The 26,959-nt window shown below is 41.6% G+C and overlaps 1 protein-coding gene across 1 annotated transcript; it reads left to right on the forward strand.

Moving 5' to 3' along the window:
- Positions 1-1,428: 1,428 nt before the first annotated feature.
- Positions 1,429-26,959, forward strand: LOC122119619 (vomeronasal type-2 receptor 116-like). Its single transcript, XM_042693625.1, has 9 exons — positions 1,429-1,495; positions 13,018-13,149; positions 13,341-13,411; positions 13,770-13,891; positions 18,940-19,228; positions 19,621-20,430; positions 22,640-22,867; positions 23,860-23,983; positions 26,040-26,959. Exons 1-9 carry the CDS (start codon positions 1,429-1,431, stop codon positions 26,957-26,959), a joined length of 2,763 nt encoding a protein of 920 aa, XP_042549559.1.

Here is a 26,959-nt window from a genome sequence, read left to right on the forward strand (position 1 = left end):
CCCAGAGTTCAAGCCCCACAACTGACCAAAAACAAGTGGGATCAGCAAACCTTCACTCCCACCACTGCAAGCGGTTGTTGGCTGCTCATCAGGACTGTGACCCTGACAATGACCATCCTCTTCCTGCTGTTGTGATTATTTTTCCCCCTTTAGTTAACCTATGGGTCTTTTGATCCTCTCCTGAGTGACCATGGACAGTTCGGTGCTGTCAATCAGATAGCTGCCAAGTACTCAGCTCTAGCCCTGGTCATAGTCTCCTTGATGCTTCAATTTGGCTGGACCTGGGTGGGACTGCTCATAATCAAAGACAACTATGGTGTGTGGTTCCTCTCAGAATTGAGAGAGGAGATGGACAAGAATGGAGTCTGTCTTGCCTTTGAGAATATGATCCTGACAAACAGCCCATCAGATTTATCAACTGATCAACCAAGATATCGCCAGATCATGGAATCCTCAACCAATGTGATAATCATTTACGGAGAAACTGAATTGCTACTAAGCTCTATTCTTAAATTGGGGATTTTTTAATTACAGAGAAAGTCTGGGTCATGAGCCCACCCTATGATGACATTGACCCTTAGCAAAAGATACTTCCTGCTAGACTCCTTCCACACACCTCTCATCTTCTCTCACCACCATACAGACATTTCTGGGTTCACCAATTTTGTCCCAAGAGATAACTATTCCAAGGACTCATGAGATATTTCACTTCCTAGGTTATGGATTTGGGCTGTTCATTGCATACTGATTAAGTCTGATTATAGAAAATTGGGGCAGTCTTCATCCAATGCCACTGTGGCTTGGTTGCAGGGACACACTTTTGATATGGTCGTGTCACAAGAAAGTTACAATATCTACACCACCATGTATGCCGTGGCCCACGCCCTCCACGAGGTGCTTCTTCATCACAGGGAAGAGCCACCAGCACACCGTGAGCAACCAAGGGCATTTCTGTCCTCACAAGTAATGACTTTTATTTTAGGTGATATATTCCAGGCACAGTGACTTTCTAGAATCTTTCATAGCAGATGGAATTAGGTAGTCTGCCGCCTTTAGGGAAAATACAAGATACACTTACCACGTCATGCTCTCCATGACGTGACTTGAAGAACACAGCATCTGTGGTCAGGAATTGCTCTGACTCCTGTCCTCATGCTCACTTTGTGTGATATAAGCTCTCAACTTTTCAATAGTACAAATCCAAAATATCACTCTGGAGTAAGATGGCTGAGGAGATGCTGGAGGCTAAAGAAGGTCTTTCATAGAAAGCAGTTTTAGTGTTCCAGTGAACAGTCCTAGGCTAGAGAATCATACCAAAAGTGCCATCACATTACAGAGAGTTTGGTCAGAGAGGAAAAATCCAGGCAGCCTGGTCAAGAAGACAGATCTGAGCACTTGACTGTAGCCACAGCGGGGGTGGCAGTGGCGATGACGGCGGCAGTTACCACTGCCACCATATCAACAGAGACGATCCAGGACAAAGGCGCCAGACACAGTGTGTGAACAGCTTCTATTCACCAGCAGCAAGCACTGACAAGGAGCAGAAATGTTCATCATGCTATTCGCAGACCAGGGACAGCCCAGGAACGGAGTCTGGCATGAGTAGAAGCAAGATAACCTCAATCCTTCTCATGGAGCAGCAGTGGGAAGTTAGGCCCTCCCCCACCACCGGAGAATATCTGCATCTTTTTTAATGACAACTGCCCTGCCAGAGCAGCTAGCTCCAACTCAGGCCTTAAAAGAAAACCATAGGAGCCATTCAACAGGTCACAAGAACCTGACCTGACTTGCCAGGTTCAGCTCCACTCAGAGAGAGGAAGCTACACTTCGGGAAGAGTGACTTTCTTCACTGGGTAAACAGAGGCAGAGGCCGCCCCTCAAACTGCAGCCTAGACAGCAGAAGGTGTAAAACACAAAGAATTGAAACTCAGTAAACATAAACCTTGAGAATGGCTCCAGGCTGGGCTCTATGTGTGTCTTAGGAGCTAGCCCCTCAGAGAAAAGCTACTGATTGCTGATAGGCCTCAATCCTACCCAGAACCTAGCCTCAGCACAGCAACTCCAAGTTAGAGGAAACAGACATCTCCAGCTTTTCTGATACTCAAAGCAGAACTCCCTCCCACTCAACTAGAATGGGAGGAGAATCACAAAGTCCTGGGACAGGCACACCTTCTTTCTGCTTGCTCTAACAAACTTAAGAAACCAATCAAGCCATAGGAAAACAAAGCACCACAAGCAGACCAGAGACTCCACCAAGAGACTGGTTACAGACAGCGGGGAAATAAAAGATCTCTCTCCACCAAAAAAAAATTAAAGAACTCTTTTTTCTACTTAATTTATAAATTTTTGAAAAAAATGTTTTTTATCATTTTTTTCTTTCATAATATTTATTTCAGGTGTGTGTATGTGAAATCTCTTTTAGCCATTTAGTCCTTTATTCTTTCTTTTTTTGAGTGTTTAATTGCTATTCTGCTGATCCCCAAATATATACCCGTCATTGGTTCTTACACCGTTTCCCTCATTGTGTACATATTTAATCCAGGAATTTATTACTTAATTCACAACATCATAGGCTTAACTTCTTTAATACTAGTATTATTTCTTTATAATAATATAATTTTTAGGTATTCCATTTTTAAATTTTATTTTTTCATTTTTCCTTCTTATCTCTCTCCTTCTCTCATCCTATCCCTTTCTTCACCATTATCATTTCTTTATTCTTCTATAATTTTAAGTATTTAAATTTTTAAATTTAAATGTTTGTTTTTCTTATTTCTTGTTTTTTTTTTTATCTCTTTCATTTCATTAAGTCTTATCCATTCCCTCTCTGAGATTAGGATTTGGTTAAATTCACTCTTTCCTTTTACCTCAAAACATTCCTCTAATCCTATTTTTCCTCACAATTCTCCCTAAACCTATTAAGTTCTGGTCATCTGAATCCTTCTTTGATATCCTTAGCCCATTAATCCATTGTTGTTTGATGATGAATAGATTGTATCTGTTGAACTAGATTTTATCTGCAGCCAGTTTAAAGTGAAACTACAGGACTCTGGTTGATGCTTGCCTTAAAATAGTGTTCTAGCACAAAATTGGTGTTACTTTCCTACCAAATGGACAGAACAAGCCGGAGAAAGACAAGAAAAATGGCAAGTCCGGGTATCTCAATTCCCACTCATGATAATGAGGTGACAGTACATTTAATGAAAAATCCAGAAGAGAGTTCCCAAAAAGCTCTACAAACACTACTGGTAAACATGGTGAATGAAAGGTATGAAAATGTGTAGAGGATTCAGTGTGACCATGATAGGAAGCAAGATGAGGGCAACCAAAGATTAATATGGGAACTTCACGAGCATGATCAGGTTAACCAAAATTTCATACAGGAATTTCATGAGCATGAGGAAACTAATCAAAGATTACTACAGGAATTGCATGGCAGGTTGAGAACAACCAAAGAGAAAGACAGGAATTGCATGAGCAGGCTGAGAACAAAGAAAAATACACGAATTGTATGAGCATGAGGAAGCTAATCAAAGAGTAAGACAGGAATTGTGTGAGCAGGATAAGAATGGATAAAGATCAATAGAGGTATATTGGAATCCATAAACAGACAGCTGAAGGAATCCAGACAGACCACAAAGGGAACGCTCAATGGGAGCTGGACAGAAGGAATGGGAGTCCAAGGAAACTGTAACCAATCAACTAAGTGATTTGAGAATAAACACTGAACACCAAATTAAGGAAGTAAAGAAGTTCATACAATATCTAAAACAAAGCTCCAACAAGGAATTTGAAGCCATCAAAGCCAAACCATTAGAAGGAATGAAATAAATAAAAAGTAGAAAGTCTTGACAGTAGGTTAGACCATACAGAAGATGGAATCTCAGAGATTGGAGACAGCCAAGATATTATAGAGAGAGAGCATACAATTATCCAAGACAAATCCACGAAATGTGATACATCGATTCAGTATTTGGTAGACACCATCGGAAGTCTTAAGCTGAGAATAATAGATGTAGAGGAGCAACTAGAGACAGAAGTTAATGGTCTAGGAAATTTATTTAACAGTATCCCATCAGGGAACTTCACAAATACACAAAAAGGTAGGCCTGTTCAGATACAAGAAGCTTTTAGATCCCCAAATACACGAGACTTGAACAGGACATCCCACCATCACATTATAATCTGCACAGGATCAATTCAGCTCAAGGAAAGGATTCTTAAAGCTGTCAAGGTGAATAGATCAATCACAAACAAAGGGAAACCAATTTGAATCACCTCAGATTTCTCAGCAGAGACAATTAAAGCAAGAAGAGGCTAGAATGATGTATACCACAACCTAGAGACAAACAACTATCAACCAAGAATACTGTACCCAGCTAAACTCTCCTTCATAATGAAGGTCAAATGAAAACCTTCCATAGCAAAGAAAAACTCAAACAACAGATCCCCACCAAACCAGCCCTACAAAAGATACTTAAAGATGTCCTACATATAGAAAACCAACAAGACCACAATAAAGGCCAAGAAACTTCACCCAAACTGAGAATCCAAGAACCATGTGAAGAACCAAGTTGTCACAGCACCTAAGAAGGTGGATAACATGGCAGGAACTACCAAACAGTTCTCAGTCCTAACTCTCACCATTAACAGACTTACCTCTACAATTAAGCAACATAGACTGCCGAGTTGGATTAAAAAGCAAGATCCTTCTCTATACTGCTTTCAGGTGTCACACCTTCCCAATTAAAACAAACATATTATGAAAGTGAAAGGCTGGAATAAAATCTACCAAGCAAAGGACTCCATACACATGCGGGAGTTGCAATCCTAATATCACATAAAATAGACTTCAAATTAAATTAGTGAGAAGAGAAAAAGTAGATCACTACATACTAATTAAGGGATCTCTCCTTCAGGAAGATATCACAATTCTAAATATCTATTCACCAAACAATAGAGCACCCTAATTTATCCAAGAAACACTTCCTTCCCTCAAATCTCACATAGATCCAAAGGCATTAAGTGTTGAAGTCTTTAACACACCACTATCCTCACTAGTTAGATCAACTCAGCAAAAACTCAAAAATGAAACCGCAAATCTAAACAGCTGCATAGATCAACTAGATTTAACATATATCTACGAATATTTCACCCTGCAGCATCAGATTAAACGTTCTTCTCAGCAACACACAGAACATTTTTCAAAATACACTACATTTTAGGTCAAAAAGCAAACTGATCCAAATTCAGAAACATTGAAGTTATGGCCTGCATGCTCTCAGACAAGGGAATTAAAATTACAAGTCAACACCAAAAGCCACCAAAGAAGGTCCTATAACACATCGAGGCTGAACAACACACTGTTGAATCACCATTGGATCATGGAATAGATTAGAAAGGAAATTCAAATGTTCATAATATTCAACAAAAATGAACCCACAAATTACCAACTACTCTGGACACAGCAAAAGCAGCACTCATAGGCAAGTTTATAGCTCTGAGTTCCTACATCAACAAATTGGAGACATCTGAAACCAACAATTTAATGAGAGATCTTAACTTCCTTGAAAAAGAGCAGCAAGATAAACCCCAATCCAGTAGACAGGAAGAAATAATTAAAATTAAATCAAATTAAACTAATTAGAATCCAAAAAAAAAACATAGAAAAAATCAACAAAACAATGAGTTGGTTCCTCAAAAAAGTTAAAAAATTGACAGACCCTGAGAAATCTTATCAGAAAAAGAACACACCCACATAAACAAACTCAGAGATGAGAATGAAAGCATCACCACAGAAACCACCAAGATTCAGAACATTGTAATGGAATATTTCTCAAACCTTTATGATAATAAGTTTGAGAATCTGGAAGAAATGGACAATTTCCTAGCAAAAAACGATATGCCCAAAACCAAACCAGCATGAGTTAAACCAACTAAAAAGACACAAATCAAGCCTTGAAATAGAAAGAGCAACAAGAGACCTCCCATCAAAGAAAAACCCAGGACCGGAAAATTTACAGCAGAATTATACAAGGATTTCAAAGCAGAACTCACACCAATACTCCTTCAACTGGTCAATTAAATTGAAAGAGAAAGTTCACTACCGAACTCATTCTATGAAGCCATCATAACCCTCAAAACCAGGCAGGGACTCATCAAAAAAAGAGAATATAGAAGCGTTTCTTTGATGAACATCGATGCAAAACTTCTCCACAAAATCTTGGCCAAACGAAATTTTCTTAATAGAGACCCAGAAACACAACAAATCAAAGAAAGGTTGGATAAATGGGATTGCATGAAGTTGCACAGGTTCTGCATGGCAAAGGATATAGCTAACAAGATCAATAGAATGCCCATGGATTGGGAGAAGCTCTTCACTAGCCATACAACTGACAAGGGTCCCATATCTAAAATATACCTGGAACTCAAAAAACTAAATCCTCCAACAACAAATCCTCAAACAAACAACTGTCCAGTAAAAAAAGTGGGCTAAAGACTTAAAGAGAAACTTCTCTGAATAGAAAAGAAGAATGGCCAATAGACTCATGAAGAAATGCTCAACCTCATTAGCCATAAAAGAAATGCAAATCAAAACAACATTAAGATCCCACCTCACCCCAGTTAGAATGGCTACAATCAAGAACTCTAATGACAACAGATGCTGGAGGGGATGTGGACAGAAGGGAACCTTACTGCATTGTTGGTGGGAGTGTAAGCTTGTTCAACCACTTTGGAAAGCAGTATGGAGGTTCCTCAAAAGACTCCACATAGAGCTCCCCTATGACCCAGCAATCCCACTTTTAGGCATTTACCCAAATGTTCACAAACAAGACCACACTAAAGCAACCAGCACGACTCTGTTTATTGCAGCATTATTTATCATAGCTAAGATATGGAACCAACCCAGATGCCCTTCAGTAGATGAATGGATCAAGAAAATGTGGTATATATACACAATGGAATTCTATGCATCCACCAGAAAGAATGACATTGCCCATTTGTTAGGAAATGGAAAGGCTTGGAAAAAATTATATTAATTGAAGTAAGCCAGGTCCAAACAAACCTATGTCCCATGGTTTCCCTTATTTACAATAACTAGTATATGTCTGAGTCAAGCAGAAAAGGTCAGATAAGTTGATGTTGGGGAAATGAACCCTAAGATATGTATTCAAATGTTTTTTCTTTCATGAGATTGTTTCTAACACATTTATAAGATTATTTCTTTGTTGCTTTGTATGTCCCTCCCGCACAGTATAACCCCTGCTTTCACTGTATTTGATGTCCATATAATTTGTGGAGGGGAAGGGGGAAAAACAAACCGTTTAACTAGGGATACAGGTGGACCAATTGCAACAATTAGATGTAGAAGTCGTTATGTCAAAAACAAACTACAACTTTGGTGGGGAGAGGTCAGGGGGTGATAAGAATTGTACTCATTATCTTGCCCATGTAATTGTAACCTCTCTGTACAGTATTTTCACAATAAAAAAAAGACCGGACAGCCCTGGGTGAGCCCTAAGATATTCCCAGGTTGTATGTGGTAGAGGTGGGCTCATGGGCCAAGATTGCCCCAACCATATGCAATTAGTGATAGCTAGAGTAGAACTCCGATTCTCTGGTGGTAGATGACTTTCCCAGGTTCTGAGATGATTACAGAGCTCTCCCAGAGGCTGTCCTTGCTATGAGGTCATGGCACAAGTCTGGTGCTATCTCCTGGGGCACACTAAACTGTGGGACAATATCACCATCTTGCTTCCCTGTCCTACCCATGACAAGTGGGATGGAGAACATGGATGTGTTACAACAGCATGGAAAGTTTTGTCAGGTAAGTCACAATCTTTGCACCGGTGGCAGACACCTGTAATCCTAGCTACTTAGAAGGCGGAGATTGGAGGATTAGGGTTGAAAGCCAGTCCAGACAGAAAAGGCTGAGAGACTTTTATCTCCACTAAAACATAAGAAAACTGGTGGTGGAACTGTGGCTCAAGTGTAAAAGAGCTAGCCTTGACCTGAAGGATTCAGGGTCAGATCCCAGGCCTAGAGTTCAAGCCCCACAACCAACAGCAAAAAAGCCACAGGACCACTTTAGTGAATACTGCCATGCACTCAGGCTTAATATCCCATCCAGAAAGCCCAAACAGTCATGTGGATACACTGAGGCCTCACTCTAGCTTGTGCTGTTGTAGACCAATGCACACTGGATTCCTAGAGCAACCTAAGTTTCATCCTGATTCCATCTTGAGCACAGTCCTTCTAGGGCAATGGTGCCTGAGATGATTCACTGCCCAACAAGACTGGAACTGAGCCAGGTGTTAACAGAGTCACACAGAAATAGTGGTTTTACAAGGCTAAGCATGAAGGCAGGTGTCAGCCTACTCCACCCATGGTGGAAACTGATGCAGATGGCATTTGGTTCTGCCTCAGGGACCTTCCAACACCTCCTGAAAGATTCCAATGGAAGCTGGGGTGCCATGACCAAACAATGCCTCTAGTTTATTCTGGATTATTCGGTCCAAACATGACATGCCTGACACAGGGTTCTAAGAAAAACCCTGACCCACTCTTATGCCCTCTTCACTAGGAGGTTGTATCCCATACCTGCTGTTGTTCACAAGATTGGAGGAGGGAAGTTGTGGCAGTGTCTTCCTTCTCTGTCCTAAACCAGTTCCAGAGGCACAATCTAAAGGTCTGGACACAAGAGTAGAGACTACAACCACTTCCCCAGCACTAGTCCCAGGATACAGGGATGGTGCTGAGATTGAACTTTAATTCTCTCCCTCCCTACAATGTTGGAGGGTTTCTGTCCATAATGAGCTACTAATGCTGTTGATGGGGAGGACATGGTGATAACTTCTTCCACCTTTTCTCATACATCCTTTCCTGTTGTTTTGTTCTACTAGAGAAGTACTCTCTGGTCCACACCACTTGACTCTCATATGTTCTTTGTTGGGTGGTGCAATCTTTATATTCTCTCGTTGTCAGCTGCCATCTTGCTCTGCTTCTGGGGAATCCTCTTGAATGATGACATTCTCTGAGTCAGCTTAGTGTGCCTCTACTACATGACATGAATTGTATTTCTTTGTTTTCCTTATTTGCCAGTTGTGGGGCCTGAACTCTGGGCCTGGTTGCTGTCCCTCAGCTCTTCAGCTCAAGGATAGCACTCTACCACTTGAGCCACAGCACCAATTCCATCTTTTTCTGCTTATGTGTGCTGAAGAGTTGAGCCCAGGACCACATACAAGGCAAGCACTCTACCAGTGAGCCACCTTCCCAGCTCTTCTTTGTTTTCTTTACTTTCCTCAAAAGGGAAGATTTACTTCTTTGCAGATGCGTACCTCATTGGCAAAAGTGTGGCAATTGAACACAGACACAAGGCAGCCTGCTTTCCTATTTACTCCTAACACAGCAGGCCCTGCATCTCTGCTGATATTGGTTGAACTCAGGTGGACAATCTGCTCTCAAACTGAATTGTATTTCTTGAGAGTTTCTTCATATGCAAATCTAATTCTTTCCATGCTCCTCTCATCTTCTTTCACCATCCTAGAAACTCCTCTGGGTTCACCAATTTTATTCTGACAGAGACCTTGTGCAAGAACTCAGGAGATAATTTCCCTTCCTCGTCATGGATTCAGTCTGTTTATAGCCTACTGATTAAGTCTGACTGCAGAGACTTGGGGCCCTGTTCATACAATGCCACATTTCATTTATTTCTGAGGCATATTTTTGACATAACCATGTCAGATGAGAGTTACCACATCTATAATGCTATGTATGCCATGGCCCATGCCCTCCACCACATATTTCTTCATCACATGGAAGAGCCATGAGTGGACAATGCACAAACAAGGGCATTTCTCTCTTCACAGGTAATGGCATTGCTTTTGGGTGATCTGCTCTAGGCATGTAGACTTTCTATTGAAGGTTTCATCGCAGATAGCACTAGGTCATCTGGCTCCATTTTGGAAAATACCAGAGACACTGGGCCTATAGTGCTGACCATGAAATGACTGTAGAACTATGAAGACAATGGTTTGAAGATCGCTGCATCCGTGACAAGGAAATGCTGTGCCTTCTGTCTCAATCCTCATTCTGTGGGGAATAACTATCCCCTTTCAATAGCATATATCCAAATACTCCTTGTACCTTTTTAAAATAACTGATCAAGGGAGACTGGTTCTTGAAAAGCTAAGATTGTCTGGACACAAGTTGCTCACACCTGTGGTTTACTCCTGACTACAATTAAAAACCAAATAGAAAGAGGTGGAATTGTGGCTCAATGGATAGAATGCTTATTTTGAAAGAAAAAGAAAAACACCTTAAGTTGAGTGCCTTGGCCCTGTGGTTGAGGCACAAGGTAGGCACACACACACACACACACACACACACACACACACACACACACACACACAATGAACTAAGTCTTCTTTAATCTTTCAGTTGTCATAAATATTTTATAATTTACTTAGTTTATTGTTTATCTATTTTTCAGACTGACTCTCTGATCACAATCATAAAATAAGTGATAAGAATCCATTATAAAGAGGTGATAGAAGTCTGTCATATTAGAAATGAATTCTAATATAAATTCTAACCAAATAATGATATTTGGTTGGATGTGGCTGGTGTTTCAGTCCCTTGAAATTGAGTATCTCCATTCCATTTTGGATAACCAGGTTTTAGAAACTTCTTAACAAGTTATTCCACCGTATACCTGCATTTGTTAGAGTTGATTGGATTCCTGTGGTGTGTGTGAATCATGTGGTGGGAATGAAGGATAATCTCTGTGTATCCATTGTTCTGGGATTCTGTGATAACTCTGGGAAGCACTTCACCATACTGTAATGTGTCCCTTTTAGCTGCATCCCTTTTTGAAGAAGATCCAATTTACCAATCCTGTTGGACACCAAGTGGTTTTGAATGAAGAAAGGAAATTGGAGGCAGAGTATGACATTATGAGCTTTTAGAATTTTCCAGAAAGTCTGGGACAAAGGGTGAAAGTTCACCAGTTTTCTCCAACTAGGCCACATGGCCAACAACTGATTTTGTTTGAAAATCTGATAGAGTGACCCATGGGAATTACCAAGGTGGGTCATTTATACATCTTCATTCTCTCCTTTTTTTAATGTACTGTTCGGGATAGAGAAATGGAATCACTTATAAGAAGAGAAAAAGATCCCGAAAGAGAGGACAAAAACATTTGATACGCCAGACTCCATGTCTTTCAGTGTTCTTTACAATTCTATGAGAACAAGAATGATTCAGAAGAGTCCCTTAAGACATCAAAAGTGTTGAGGAGCTTGAAGTGGGAGTATTGTCAGGCCACCACTGTGTTATACAGTCAGGAGTCTAACGGACAAGCAGGCCCATATCTCTGAGTGCAGAGATCTTGACATCATTCAATGCTGTAGCTGTGGCTCAGTGGAGTGATGTCACCCACACATGCATGACAGAAACACACACAGTGTTGTCTCTAATTCTGCTGGGCCATTCCTGAAAAACAGAAAAGTATCTGCACAAAGATAGAAATGTCTGGAAGCCCAACAGATTATTCCATTTACAATGACTCAAAGAAGAGAGTGCTCACTGTTCTGTAGGTACTTATGTAATGGCTGCTATTGTTGGACAACTATGTATTCAACACAGGGATGTTAATGAATTTTACTACAATAAAGCTTCATGGAGAACCAAAACAGCCTAACTAAATAAAGCGAATGGGTGTTAGACTGACATATCAAATGTCTACATCAAACTGTATGAAGTCTCTGATCAGTTACCCACTAGAGAAAAGGAAACTTCAAATCCAATAACTTTTTGCCCTTTATTGAGTATAAACTTACAATTTGGGGCTAATAATGAATAGGTAGTTGCCCTTATACATTCATCATACTCCAATAGTAAAGGAAGTTAGTATAAAGTAATTTCTAAGGAAAAAGTCTAAGATATAAGGCACCTGTTCCTGGATTCTCAGCAAAATAAAATGAATGTTTACTTTGTCAAAGAGGACAACGTACCAGAATGATTCTGATCTCATGTCTTTTGCCCTGAGCAGCGAGCCCAATGCAAACACAGTTGTAACAGTTTGTGTTTAAACAGTCACAAGTTACATTAAAATTGCTCACACTTAGCTGAGTACCAGTGCCTTAGGCCTGTAAGCTTAGCTCCTCAGAGAGCTGATATGTGAGGATGATGGTTCAAAGCCATCCTGGGAAGGAAAGTTCATGAGTCTTTTATCTCCAGTAAACCAACAAAAGTCAGAATATATAGGTGGTTCAAGTGGCAGAGCACTCACTTTACACAAAAACAATGCTCAGAAACAACACCCAGACCCTGGCTTCAATTATCAGAACCAGCACCAAATAAACAAAACCCATAAGAACATCAGCTCATTTTCATTTCTTTAGGTGGCCAAGCTGGAAATTCACTGTGAAGTACAGAAAGATGAAGGATATGAAATAGAAATAACAACACAGAAGACAGAGATCATAGCTTGACAAAAATAGGAAGTTCTGAATAATATCATTGATGCTGTTATTTTTTTGTCAGTCTCGGGTCTTAAACTCTGGGCCTGGGTGCTGGCACCACACAGCTGTCCAAGTGGGAACAAGAATTCCCGGAGCACTCAGGAAATGATGTGGACACAGCAGAGCAAGACCCATCCATACACCCACAGCTACCAGGATCCTCAGTATGCAGGCCTGCTACATTCCCAGAAAGTCATAGATCATAGAACATCTCTCTTTAACAATGGACTGCCAATATATTGATAGGTACAGAATGATGGTCAACAACATGCAAGCACTGAAGAAGTTCAAGGTTCACAGCACAAATTTCTTATTGGATATGTGCATTGACCTTGAAGTACTGGTCTGTAATGGTAGAATTCCAGGACACTGTTGGTAACACCAGCAGCAGTAAATAAATACATTTAGCTCCTCTGGATTCTTGTGCATGTGCAGTTGGTATAAAAACCTAATGGGTCATTTCACCAAACTTCTGTGTCTCCCTTTTCCCTAGGTTTTGGCCTCCCAATTATCATCTTTCACAGTGCTCCAATAACTCTGACTGGACCTTTGCTGGCCATGGCGCTCTATGATCATTTGATCTTCACATGGCATCCACTGCTGTCATCAATTCCCATCATCCCTAGTGACCCTTGATTGGTTGTGCTTTTTTTTCTTTTCAACGTTTTGCTTTCACACAAGTGTGTGAACAACTCAACAAGAGAGGAATCCATCCCTGGAGTTTCATTATCTACAGTCTTGGATGAAATCATGGTCTTGACGATGTGGAGAGGAAGATTGTTCACATGTTTTCTAACTTCTGTTTTGACCTTGAAGCTGGGCCCCAGATGCAGAGCCAGAGGGCAGAACAGGCTCTGTATTCCTCTAGGACAGTGGAGGCCTTCCAGGTAACAAGAAGCCACAAAAACTGAAGATCCATTTAGACACCACCCTGACGCTGCAGGCACAGTCTGCATACAGAATCACAGCTCCATGTCAAAGCAGCAGCAATGTTCCCTGTGGCTCTGACACTGCTTCTCCTCCAGCATCCTCTCCTGATCACTTTCTCTGAAGATGGCAGACGCATTTGCACAGACAAATCTGTGGCATGCAGCAGGGGAGATGTGGTCATTGCTGGATTTTACTCCCTCTATTCTTGGGAATTGGTCGTTCAAGGCTTGGATGACCCTACCCTGCAGCAACAGAATATTCAGTAAGTGATTTCTTGGATTTTCTTAAATTTTGAATTTTCTCTTTGTGTTACAGTCAGAGGTGGGGAAAGTTTGGACACAATCACTGATGTGCTCTGCATCTTCTACACTGCCCTCACTACAACAGCTCTACTTCATTTCAGGTGTTCCCAATGAATATTTTTCTTTCTTCCAAGGGTACAGAGTTTTCTGTCTGTCTTCCATTCCACTCCCCTTCCAGAGATGTCCGACCACCCCACCATCACTGTGACTCCTCCACTCATCACTGTTACTCAGGGTCACTGGGGTGACCAAGAGTGCATACAAAGACACTAAAGTGCAATGTCCCCATCCATAGGGCAAAGACCAGGGAATCTTCAATCCATTCTGTTCTTTATACTTTTCAAAACAGGACCAATGTTTGGACCGCCTTCAGGGCAATGTTTCTTAGGATAGACATGCACTTTCTGCTTCTGGGGTTATTTCATGTCAGCAAAGCTGTGGGAATGGGGAGCTGCTGGACAGATCAGTAATAAGAGATGGATGACAGATTTGATTTTTTCCCCTTCACTAATGTAAGTAAGCTTCTGTCCTGCTATCCATGTCTTGGCCTGTCTCCTATGTCATTCCCAGAAACTCTGTTTCCATTCCTTGTTCTCTAACATGTTTCTAGACTTATTTATTTTTCCCTGCTCATTACTTCCTAAACTAGATTTGAATGTTTTTTTTCATATATAGTGTCAGTAATGGGTCTTGAACTCTAGGCTTGGATGCTGTCCCTGTGGTATTCAGCTTAAGACAAGTGCACGATTGCTGGTGCTACAGTGTCATTTCCAATTTTCTAGTGGTTTATTGCAGATAAGAGTCTCATGGACTCTTCTGCCCTCGTTGGCTTTGAACCCTGATCCTCAGATCTCAGCCTCCTGAGTAGATAGGATGACAGGCATGAGCAAAGGTACCTGGCTTTTTCATATGTTTTATACACACTTTCATTCATGCATTTTACCCAGGTGAGCTCACTACTGTCAGATCTATAGAATTCTCTGTAAACTAGGGAAGTCATGGATGAATCTTCTCAGACAAGTTGTGTGGAAACACCCTGTATGGGGTTTGTTCAGGAGAGGAATACTTTATTCCATGAGAGATTTATGAGAGATATTGAATCCAAATTAATGTGGTGAGGAGGTGAGTGAGAAAGATGGGGCTCATGTGTAAACCCAGCATTAGAAAGGTAACCCATGTGAGGAGGGAGATGTCACAGCTATCCTCTTCTCTGTCTATTCTCTAATTGAGCTGTGTGTGTGTGTGTGTGTGTGTGTGTGTGTGTCTGTGTGTCTGTGTGTCTGTGTGTCTGTGTGTGCAAGTTCACATACACTCTGGTACTCATGCATCATCTCAAGTCCTGATGGCTGTCCCTTAGCATTTTTTCTGCTATGACTGGCACTCTACCACTTGACCTACAGCTCTGCACCAGTTTCCATGGAGTTGCTTGCACATAAAATTTGTCACAGACATTACTGCCCAAAGTGACTACAAAACATAATTCTCCTATATCATCCTCCTTAGTAGTTATAATTGCAGGCCTGAGCCACCAGTTCCCAATTCATGTTTAGTATTACTGACATTCTAAATGTCAAGCCTCAGTTACATTGTACACAATGACATCAGCAAACATCCATGAGAGTTGAGATTCTCTCTATGAGAATTTCCCTAAAATGATTATATTGAATGCTAGGAGAACTCATTGTTCTGGAACATTCTTGATTCATATTGGCATGTGATACCATCTGGCCTTTGAAATGTCTCCAAATTATAACAGTCTGACTGGTCTGGCTTTGTGCCTGTCTTTCCAGAAATTCCAGGCCGGCGTCAGTGTTCCTGAGTCTGTAGTGACTTCCACAATGTCAACACTAGTGGGAGCCAAGGACCTGTGAGAAGTCAGCTGTGAGGCAATAAACCACTTCAGTACCAGAGAAAACCAAAGGCAATTTTAGTGACAAAAAGTCTGTGGTTGTAACAACCTCACGAGAACCCCAATGAGTCATGGGTCCAAATATGCCTTCTTCTGGGTGCACAGGGGGCCCATATGCCTCATCCACAGGGAATGGCCTTGTGCATGGATTCTGCCTTACAATAGCAAGATCTGTGTGCTGGAACAGGCGTTAGACACATCTGTGGCCACCAGAACTCTACTACACCTGGAATACCAAACAGCAGGATCACCAAAACAGATGACAGTTAATGGTTAATGAAGTTTCCCTCTAAAAGTAGGCACTTGGGATCCTGGACTTTGATTGCAGTAGAAGAAATTCTAGACAAGTCACAACAGGAAGAAAATGTGGCAGAGCTTTCTTGAGTAAGGCAGCAAACAAACAAGTAGGTAGACAAACAGGAAACAGAAAGGCAAAGACACACTCTGAGGAGAGACACACAGCTCTTGGGCTGCCATAGGTATTCAGATGGTAAATGCAGGACGTCTGACTTCAAAGATACACAAACATAGGTTTGTCATCTTTGCTCTAATCACACCTAGTGTTTCACTTTCTGAGTTTCTGTATGTTTTGGCCATTCTTTACAGATAATTATCCTTGAGGGAAGGAAGGCGTGCTGTTGTCTATATTTGGGGTAGGATGTTGCTTAAGTTTTGGGGAAGCATCTTGGGGGGAAGGCATTTGCCCTACAAGACAACTGTTAATTCATATGATGAGAAATGCATCTTTCAGGAAGCAATGCAAACTGTTGCCTCTCTTTAAAGTAAAGATGGTGGCCCTGTTTCTAAATCACATGTTTTGAGTTGCCTTCTCTAGGACTCATTTTTTTCCTTAATTTATCCAGCTTCTTTTTGTGCTCAATGACTTTGGTCCCTTAATCTTAAGTTATGTAGATGGATGAATAGCTCTCTGTTTGCTGTGAGTTTCCCATACCTCATTTTTTACTAATCTATTCTTCTCTATTTTCCCCTAAATGACTTCATTCCCTTAATATTAAGGGAAGTAGATGGACAAGCTTTGAGCTTGCATTAACCAGGCCTCATTTTCCTTAGTCTATCCTGCCTGAGTACAGCATCCTCAGTCCACTGCAATCAAGAGCAATACAGTGCTGGATGAGAACTAAGATTGACTCAGGTTGAATGTGGTAGAGGTGTACTCATGAGCCAAGATGCCCACAACCATACACAATTAGTGATAGCTAATATAGAATTCAGATTGTCTGGTGGTAGATGACTCTCTCAGGTTTTGAGTGATTACAGAGTCTGCCAGAGGCTGTCCTCGCTATAAGGTCATGGCAGAGTTCTAATGCTATTACTTAGCCCACACTAAGCTGTAGGACAATATCACCATCTTACTTCCCTGTCTTACCTATTATAATTGGGATGGAAAACCATGCAATGCTACAGCAGCATGGTAAGTTTTGTAAAGGAAGCCACAGCTGGGCATGGGTGGCTGATGCCTAGAATTCTAGCTACTTAGGAGGCTGAGAACTGAGGACAGGGGTTCAATGACAGCCCAGGCAGAAAAGTCTGTGAGACTTTTATCTCCAGTAAAACAAAAGAAAGCCACTTGAGGCGCTGTGCCTCAAGTGCTAGAGAGCTAGTCTTAAGCTGAAGTCAGACACCAGGCCGAGAGTTCAAACCCCACAACCAACAAAAAAAAAAAAAGCAAGCCACAGGACCATCTTGGTGAACAGCACCATCTACACAGGCTATCTAGCACCCCCAAAGCCCAAACTGTCATGTGGCTACCCTTCAGCTACACTCTAGCTTATGCGGCTATAGACAAATGCACACTGGATTCCTAGAGCGACTTCAGTTTCTGCCTGGTGCCATCTTGAGCACTGTCCTTCTAGGTCAGTGTTCCCTGAAATTATTCACTGTGCAACGAGACTGGACTGAGCCAGATGACAAAAGAGTCACATAGCCACAGTGCCTTCACCAGGTTAAGTAGGAAGACAGATGTCAGCCTACTCCATCCATGGTGGAAACTGATGCAGAAGGCATTTGGTCTGCCTCAGCGACCTTCCAAAACCTCCTGAAAGATTCTAATGGAAGCTGTGGTGCTAGCACCAAAGAGTGCCTCCAGTTTATTCTGGATTATTGGTCATTCATGACAGGCCTGACAAAGAGTTCTAAGAAAAACTCTGACCCAATCTTCTGCCCTGATCACTAGGAGGTTGTACCCATACCTGTTGTCGTTCACAAGATTGGAGGAGGGAGGTTGTGGCAGTGTCTTCCTTCTCTGTCCTAAACTAGTTCCAGAGGCACAATTTAAGGTCTATACCCAAAAGTAGAGACTATAAGCACTTGCCCAGCACTGGTCTGAGTGTATGGGGATGGTGCTGAGATTTAACTTTAATTCTCTCCCTCCATGCAATGTCAGAGGGTTTCTACAAATAATGAGCAACTAAGGCTGGTAATGGGGAGGAACAGGGAGATGGCGTCTTCCCCCTTTTCTCACACATCCTTTGCTGTTGTTTGTTTGACTAGAGAAGTATCCTCCAGTCCACACTCCCTGACTCTCATCTGTTCTTTGTAGAGTGAGGCAATCTTTACGTTGTAGCTTTCTAGGCTGCCATCCTGCTCTGCTTCTGGGGAATACCCTTGAATGATGACATTCTCTGAGTCAGCTTAATGTGCCTCTATCACATGCCATTAATTGTACTTCTGTGATTTCTTTACTTTCCTCACAAGGCAAGATTCACTTCTTTGCAGAAGGATGCACCATTGGCAAATATGTGGCAAGCGAGCACAGAAACAAAGCAGCCTGCTTTCCTATTTACTCCTAACACAGCAGGCCCTGCCTCTCTGCTCATACTGCTTGAACTCAGGTGGACAATCTACTCCCAATTGGAATTGTATTTCTTAAGAGTTTTTCCATATGCACAGCTAATTTAAGGTACTAAATGATTTGGCATGTGATCTGGGCCTGCTCCTATGTCACAGCAGACAGCAGTGTTGTTCACATATCCATACAGGGCAGAGAGGAAAAGCCAGCTTGCTCCTTCCCCCCTCCCTCTCTCTTCTACAATCTCAAAAGAATAGTCATCTCATGTATGCTGATCAAGACCTGTTCAGGAACTCTCCGAATTCTAAGAACTTTTCTTAGACTCCAAATTAGAATGCCATCCCGTTGGATCTATACATATTACTGTGTGTAGAAATCAACATTTGATTCAACAAAGTCATGAGATTTGCAGTTAATCATTTGTAATACTTGTATACCTACCCAAATTTGGTGATTTCTGTGCAGGATCAACTTAAAGAAATACCAATTGCTTCACACCCTGCTGCTGGCTGTGGAAGAGATCAACAAGAATCCCCATCTGCTACCCAACATGACTCTGGGGTTTGAGATCTATACTGTACATTACTCAGGTACTGATCTGTTAGAGGATCCACTCACCTGGCTGTCTGGGAGGAATAAAAACATCCCTAATTACACCTGCAGAAGAGACAGCAAAGCTATAGCGGCACTCACAGGAACCTCAAGCACATTTGTCCCAATAGGGACACTGCTGGACCTCTACAAACTTCCACAGGTGAGGCTGGGAGGGGTGGGCAGATGTGAAGCCATATCCACAGTGACTCCATATCTCACAGTCCTCAACAGGCTGAAGAGGAGGTGGTATCACAAACCCTTCCAAATGCATAATCTCACAGGGAGAAGCCTCCAAAAGTGGGTGGGACATACACGTTTTCATTGCTGCAAATAAAAGGAGGGTTGTTAAGAGAGGAAAAGATGACCCAAAGTTCTGAGCCTTATCTGTACATGTCTACAAAGACTTCAGAACATGGGAGATGACTTTGCAAATGGGATAAGCAAACTTTTCTTCCCACCACTGTACTACCAGTTGTTATGTCGTTCACATTAGGACTGAGATTTGCCTATGACCATCCTCTTCCTGATGCTGTTTCCATTTGTTCCCTGTAGTTCACCTTTGGGGCTTTTGATCCTCTCCTGAGTGACCATGGAAAGTTTGGTACTGTCTATCAGATGGCTGCCAAGGACTCAGGTCTAGCCCTGGCCATGGTCTCCTTGATGCTTCATTTCAGCTGGAACTGGGTGGGACTATTCATCACTGAAGAAAACTATAATGTGTGGTTCCTCTCAGAATTGAGAGAAGAGATGGGCAAGAGTAGAGTCTGCTTTGCCTTTGAGAACATGATCACTTACAGTGTCCTTTCAGATTACTCAAATGATCTATCGATGCAGCGCCAGCTAATGGACTTATCAACCAATGTGATTATCATTTATGCGGACAGTAAATTTCTACTGGGCTTCATTCTTAAATTTAGGCACTTTGTATTTACAGGCAAAGTCTGGGTCATGAACTCACCCTATGATGATGTGACTATTGCTAAAAGGCATTTTCTGATTGACTCTTTCCATGCACCTCTTATCTTCTCTCACCATCATAGAAACACTGCTGAGTTCACCAATTTTATTCTGACAGAGGCCTTCTCCAAGAACTCAGCAAATAACTCCCTTCCCAGGTCATGGATTCAGTCTGTTTATAGCCTACTGATTAAGTCTGACTGCAGAGACTTGGGGCACTGTTCATACAATGCCACACTGCATTGGCTGCTGAGGCACATTTTTGACATGACCATGTCAGATGAGAGTTACAATATCTACAATGCTGTGTATGCTGTGGCTCATGCCCTCCACCAGATGTTTCTTCATTTCATGGAAGAGCCAAGAGTGCACAATGGGCAACTCACAGCATTTCTCTCTTCACAGGTAATGGCTTTGCTTTTGGGTGACCTACTCTAGGCATGCAGAACTTCTATATAAGCTTTCATAGCAGATGCTACTAGGTTGTCTGGCACAATTTTGGCAAATACAAGAAAGTCTGTTGTGCTCTCCATGAAGTGACAGTAGAGCTGTGAAGACAATATTCTTGAAGAACACTGCATCCATGACAAGGAAGTGCTGTGTCTTCTGTCCCCATCCTCACTATGTGTGGAAAAAGCGATCCCCTTTTCAATAGGATATATTCAAATTCTCCTTTCACCTTTTTATAATAACCGATGAAGGGTGACTAGTTTTTTTTATTGTGAAAATACTGTACAGAGGGGTTACAATAACATGGACAAGATAATGAGTACATTCATTACCAATCATTGTAGCCTCCTCCTTTGTTTCCCCTTCCCATCCCTTCCCATCGACCACCCCCCTGTCTTCCCTATCCTATCCTTCCCGCCCCCAAACCAAAGCTGTGAAGTTCGTTTTCGACATAACGACTTGTACATCTCATTGTTGCAATGGGTCCACCTGTATCCCTATTTAAACGATTGTTTTTCCCCTTCCTCTCCAAAAAATATACTAACATCAAATACAGTGAAAGCAGGGGTTATACTGTGGGGGAGGAACATACAAAGCAACAAAGAAATAATCTTATAAATGTGATAGAAACAATCACATGAAAGAAAAAAAGTTTGAATTCATATCTTAGTGTTCATTTCCCTAACATCACCTTATCTTACCTTTTCTGCTTGACTCATACATATACTAGGTATTGCTAATTAGGGAAACCATGGAACCCATGTATCTTTGGGCCTGGCTTATTTCACTTAATATAATTTTTTCCAAGCCTTTCCATTTCCTAACAAATTGGGCAATGTCATTCTTTCTGATGGAGGTATAGAGTTCCGTTTTGCATATATAACACATTTTCTTGATCCATTCATCTACTGATGGGCATCTGGGTTGGTTCCACATCTTAGCTATAGTAAATAATGCTGCAATAAACATAGTCATGCTAGTAGCTTTAGAGTGATCTTGTTTGTAAACATTTGGGTTAATGCCCAAAAGTGGGATTGCTGGGTCATAGGGGAGCTCTATGTGGAGTCTTTTGAGGAACCTCCATTCTACTTTCCAAAGTGGTTAAACATGTTTGCACTCCCACCAACAATACAGTAAGGTTCCCTACTGTCCACATCGCCTCCAGCATCTGTTGTTATTAGAGTTCTTTATTTTAGCCATTTTAACTGGAGTGAAGTGGTATCTCAACGTTGTTTTGATTTACATTCATTTTAGTGATAGGGAGGTTGAGCATTTCTTCATGTGTCTATTGGCCATCCTTCTTTCCTCTTCAGAGAAGCTTCTCTTTAAATCTTTAGCCCACTTATTTATTGGGCAGTTGTTTCTTTGAGGATTTGTTGTTGAGGTATTTAACTTTTGAGTTCCAAGTATATTTTAGATATACTTGTCCATTGTATGGCTAGTGAAGATCTTCTCTAACGGTGACTGGTTCTTGGAAACCTAATATTGCCTAGACACAAGTGGCTCACACCTGTGGCTCACTCATGACTAAAATTAACTACCAAAAAGACAGAGGGGGAGCTGTGGCTCAATGGACAGAATGATTACTTTGAAAAGAACAGAAAAAAAAAGAGTTGAGTGCCTAAGCTGTGAGGTCCCACCACAGGGAAGGCATACACACATAGACACAGACACAGACACAGACACACACACACACACACACACACACACACACACATACACACACACACACACACACATACACGCACATGCAGTGAACTAAGTCGATTAAGGTAATCTTTCATAGTTGTCACAAATATTCTATGATACTACTTAGTTTATTATTTACCCATATTTCAGACTGATTCTCTTATCAGAATCACAAAATAAGTGATTGGAATGCAATTTAGAGAGTCCGTTGAGGTCTATCATATGATAATTCATTATTTGGTTGGTTATGGCTGCAGTTTCATTCCCTTGAAATTGAGTTTCTGCATCCCATCCTGGATACTCAGGTTTTAGAACTTGGTAACACTTTAGTCTGCTGTGGGCCTGCATTTGATACAGTTGGTTGGATTCCTGTGGTGTGTGAATAAGGGGAAGGGAATGAAGAGTAATCCATTGTTCTGGGGTTCTGTGATAACACTGGGAAGCACTTCACCATACTGTAATGTGTCCCTTTTAGCTGCATCCCTTTTTGAAGAAGATCCAATTTACCAATCCTGTTGGAGATCAAGTGGTTTTGAATGAGGAAAGGAAATTGGAGGCAGAGTATGACATTAAGAGCTTTTGGAATTTTCCAGAAGGTCTGGGACAAAAGGTGAAAGTTGGCAAGTTTTCTCCCTCTAGGCCACATGGTCAACAACTGATTTTGTTTGAAAATCTGATAGAGTGGCCCATAGGAATTACCAAGGTGGGTCATTTCTACTTTTGGAACTCTCTCCTTTAAAAAAAATGTATTGTTATTAGGAAGTAGTTGTAGGAAGAGCTTACAATTCCCTAAGTCAAGTTATGATCACAATGCTTGTAGGCAATGTCACCACATCCTTATTTCTCCCCCAGGGTCAGTCTTTTCTAACCATAATGGCATGATCTATATATAAATGAGCAATAAGCTTATCCTGTTTTAAAGTTTCTTCAATGAAACTATGGCTCAGTGGTGTACATTTCAAAACTTTCTGTTTCTGGAAGTTTCTTACTAACAGATTCATGGAGGGAACAGGGGAACATATCATGACCAATATGTTGTTCTATGTTTGCATAGTGAATATCATAAAAGTGAAATGACCCCTGTGAATCATCATTCCAGCACTGTGACAAAATATCTGAGGGAATCAAATGAGAAGGCAGAAGGGCTTGCTTTGCTTCTGCCTGGAGATTTCAGACCATGGTTGGATAGATTGTTGCTTCTTAGTCTAGTGAGACAGGATGTAATGAAAGGAGCATCTGCCAGAAAAATTAACCCACTTCATGACAGTTAGGAAGCCAAGAGTGATGTCAATGGCCCTGGGTACAGCAGCACCTCCAAAGCAATTAGCCATGCTTTAGAGCGTGGGTTTGAAATTTCCCTGAGTGATTTTCTTCTCATGCTCTTATTCATCTGTAAACAGATCACCTGAATTCAAGAATAGGATGCAGGATTAACTTCCATTTCCTAATTTCCTAGAATTAACATCCAACACTTCAAGGCTCCATGACTTCCCGATAGTATGAGTGCTGGGTGTTCAGGCCCCACATGTTCTTCAGCTCATGTCAGATGAAACTGTAAGAAGATTCAGTAAATTCATTTTCTGTATGCATATAAATATTATGTGTTTTGATGATCATTTCCCCTAAATCACTGGAGTAGCTCAGATGTCAGGTAAAAGCATAAATGGTCACTAACTTTCATCTGAATATTCTCAGACTCCTCAGTCTGTGTGCAGTGAGAGCTGTGGTCCTGGATTCAGAAAGACCTCTCTGGAGGGAAATGCTACCTGTTGTTTTGATTGCACTCCTTGCCCAGAGAATGAGATTTCTAATGTGACAGGTGAGTCTGTTAGTTAGAGAAATTCCCCATCTCTCCTTCCTAAACTTCAGTCCATGCAAGCCAGTGGAGTGATCTACAGTAACATGGCAGGAACACACATGCACCCTCATGCAGAGTTCCAAGGCTACCGTTAACCATACTTCTCCTTAGAAGAAACACCCACTGCACCTCCATTATGTCTCTGATTGTATTTTCTAATCTATTACAGGCTTCATCTTGAGAATACACATGTTCCCCTCTCCTCAATCGCATTTTTTGTATTTAAAGAACCCATGGTTTCCATTATTTGTAATAACTACTATATGTCTAGGGGAAGCAGAAAAGGTTGAAAGCTATGTACTTATGACCATATAAGTTGATGTTAAGCGAAATGAACACCAAGATAGGAACACTAGTGGTTTTTCTTTCTTTTTTAATGTATTTATAATGACCATGTGATTTTTTGTTACTTTGGTATGTTCCACCCCCATGGTTAAACCCCTGTTTTCAATGTATTGGGTTCTGGTGCCCTGAATCTTGTATATATATTTTCCTAATTTGGGGAGGGCAAGGAAAAAACAAACTGCTTAAATAGGGATACAGCTTGACCCATTTTAACCAGTAGATGTACAAGACACTATATTGAAAAAGAACTTTACAACTTTGGCATTGTCGGGGGAGTTCTTGGGGAGGTGGACAAGGAGGGGATGGTAAGGGAAAAACAAAGGAGGAGGCAACAATGCTAGATAAGAAATGTACACTACCTTACTCATGTAACTGTAACTACACTGTACAGTATTTCTACAATAAAAAAATAAAAAAACAAAAAAGGGAGAACAATGCTCGATAGGAAAAGTACTCATTACCTTAATCATATAACTGTAGCCACTTTGTACAGTATCTTTACAATAAAAACATATTTAATAAACAAGGGAGAAATGGAGAAAATAAGAGCTAAACACTGAAAAAAAGAAAATATCAAGGACCAGTTGTTGATCTATGAAATGATATGCAAATCATCATGGAATTGTGGATGTAATACAGCCTTTCATTTCTGAGTGCCTATTGCTGCTCATTTCTAATTAAATTTTATTTTCTATTTAGCATGCACTAATAATACAAGGGGCTTTGTTATGGTCACTCCATGTCTGACACTGGCACTAGGCTGACTAGCAATTCTTCAAATATAAAAGATTCCGAAGTACTTTATCATCTCCATTTCATTTCTCTTCTCCCTCCTCCAGCTGATCTTTCCCAGACCTTATCATATCAGTGGAGGAGCACTGTTCTTGACACAGAGCAAATGCTCCAGAAGTTTGTGTTTGGTGTAATGAGGAGATTGAGGTTTGGATTAGACCCTCTTGTACAAAGTGAAGTGGTTGGGCTGATTCTCTATTCTCCATTATGTCTTGAATGAGTAGCAGAGAGCCAGAGTGATATGACCTGTCAAGAATGCAACACATAATGCTGGTAATTATATATTACACCTGTAATCCAAGCGATTCAGGCAGTTGAGATTTGAAGATGGAGCTTCAATGTAATGATGTACAGGAAACTCAGTAAGATTCTTTGTTACCAATAAGCACCATAAAAGCTGTAATTGGAGCTGTGGCTCAAGGGGTAGAGTGGTAGTTTTGAGCATGAATACTCTGGAAAACATCCCATGGCCAAAGTTCAAGCACTGGACGAAAGACAGACAGATGTAAGGAAGGAAGGAACTAGAGAAGGAAGAAGTGAAGAAGGGCGGGAGGGACGGAGGGAGAGAGGAAAGGAAGGAGGGAAGGAAGGAGGAAGGAAGGAGAGGAAGAAAGAGAGAAAGAAAGGAAGGAAGGAAGGAAAGAAAAGAAAAGAAAAAAGAAAAACATAAAAACGGAAAGAGAGGAGGGAAAGAAGAAGAAATGTGAGAAAGAGATTAGACGCTAAAGCATTTTGATATAGAGAGTTACTCTATTGATATTGAACTCAATACAGGTCAACTGGTGAATCAGGGAAAATGAGCTAGCTACTTGAATGAAGGGGGTTGAGAAGAAAAACAAATACTGACCACAAACTAATAGTGATTCTCACACCTCACCAGACATGGAGCAGTGTGTCAGGTGTGCAGATCATCAGTTTGCCAACATCCAGAGAAATCACTGCCTGAGGAAAACTGAGGGCTTCCTGGCTTATGAAGACCCCTTGGGTATGGCTCTGGCTTGCACAGCTCTTTGCTGCTCTGCACTCACAGCAGCTGTTCTTGGGGTGTTTATCAAGCACCAAGACACCCCCATTGTCAAGGCCAATAACTGGGCCCTCAGCTACATCCTGCTCATCTCCCTCATCTGCTGCTTCCTCTGCTCCTTACTCTTCCTTGGCCGTCCCCACACAGCCTCCTGCATCCTGCAGCACACCATATTCGCAGTGGTCTTCACTGTGGCTGTCTCCACGGTCCTGGCCAAGACCATCACTGTAGTTCTGGCCTTCACACTCACTGCTCCAGGGAGAAGCACGCGACAGTGGCTGCTGTTCTGGCTTCCTAACCTCCTCATCCCCATCTGCACTCTCATCCAGGTGACCCTCTGTGGCCTCTGGCTGCAAATCGCTCCTCCCTTTGTGGACAAAGATGCACAATCTGAACATGGGTACATCATCATCTTATGCAACATGGGCTCCCTCACTGCCTTCTACTGTGTCCTGGGATACCTTGGCTCTCTGGCCCTGGCCAGCTTCACCGTGGCTTTTCTGGCCAGAAACCTGCCTGACACCTTTAATGAGGCCAAGTTCCTGACCTTCAGCATGCTGGTGTTCTGCAGTGTGTGGCTCACCTTCCTGCCTGTCTACCACAGCACCAAGGGGAAGGCCATGGTGGCCATGGAGGTCTTCTCCATTTTGGCCTCCAGTGCAGGTCTCCTAGGTTGCATCTTTGCCCCCAAGTGCTACATCATCCTGATAAGACCTGAGAGAAATTCTTTCTCCAGGTTCAGGGAGAGATCAGGTTCTGGAAGAAACAAATGTTAA

This window comes from Dipodomys spectabilis, unplaced genomic scaffold (assembly GCF_019054845.1).
Source record: "Dipodomys spectabilis isolate Male_0828 unplaced genomic scaffold, ASM1905484v1 ptg000173l, whole genome shotgun sequence".
In the NCBI taxonomy this organism is placed as follows: Eukaryota; Metazoa; Chordata; class Mammalia; order Rodentia; family Heteromyidae; genus Dipodomys; species Dipodomys spectabilis.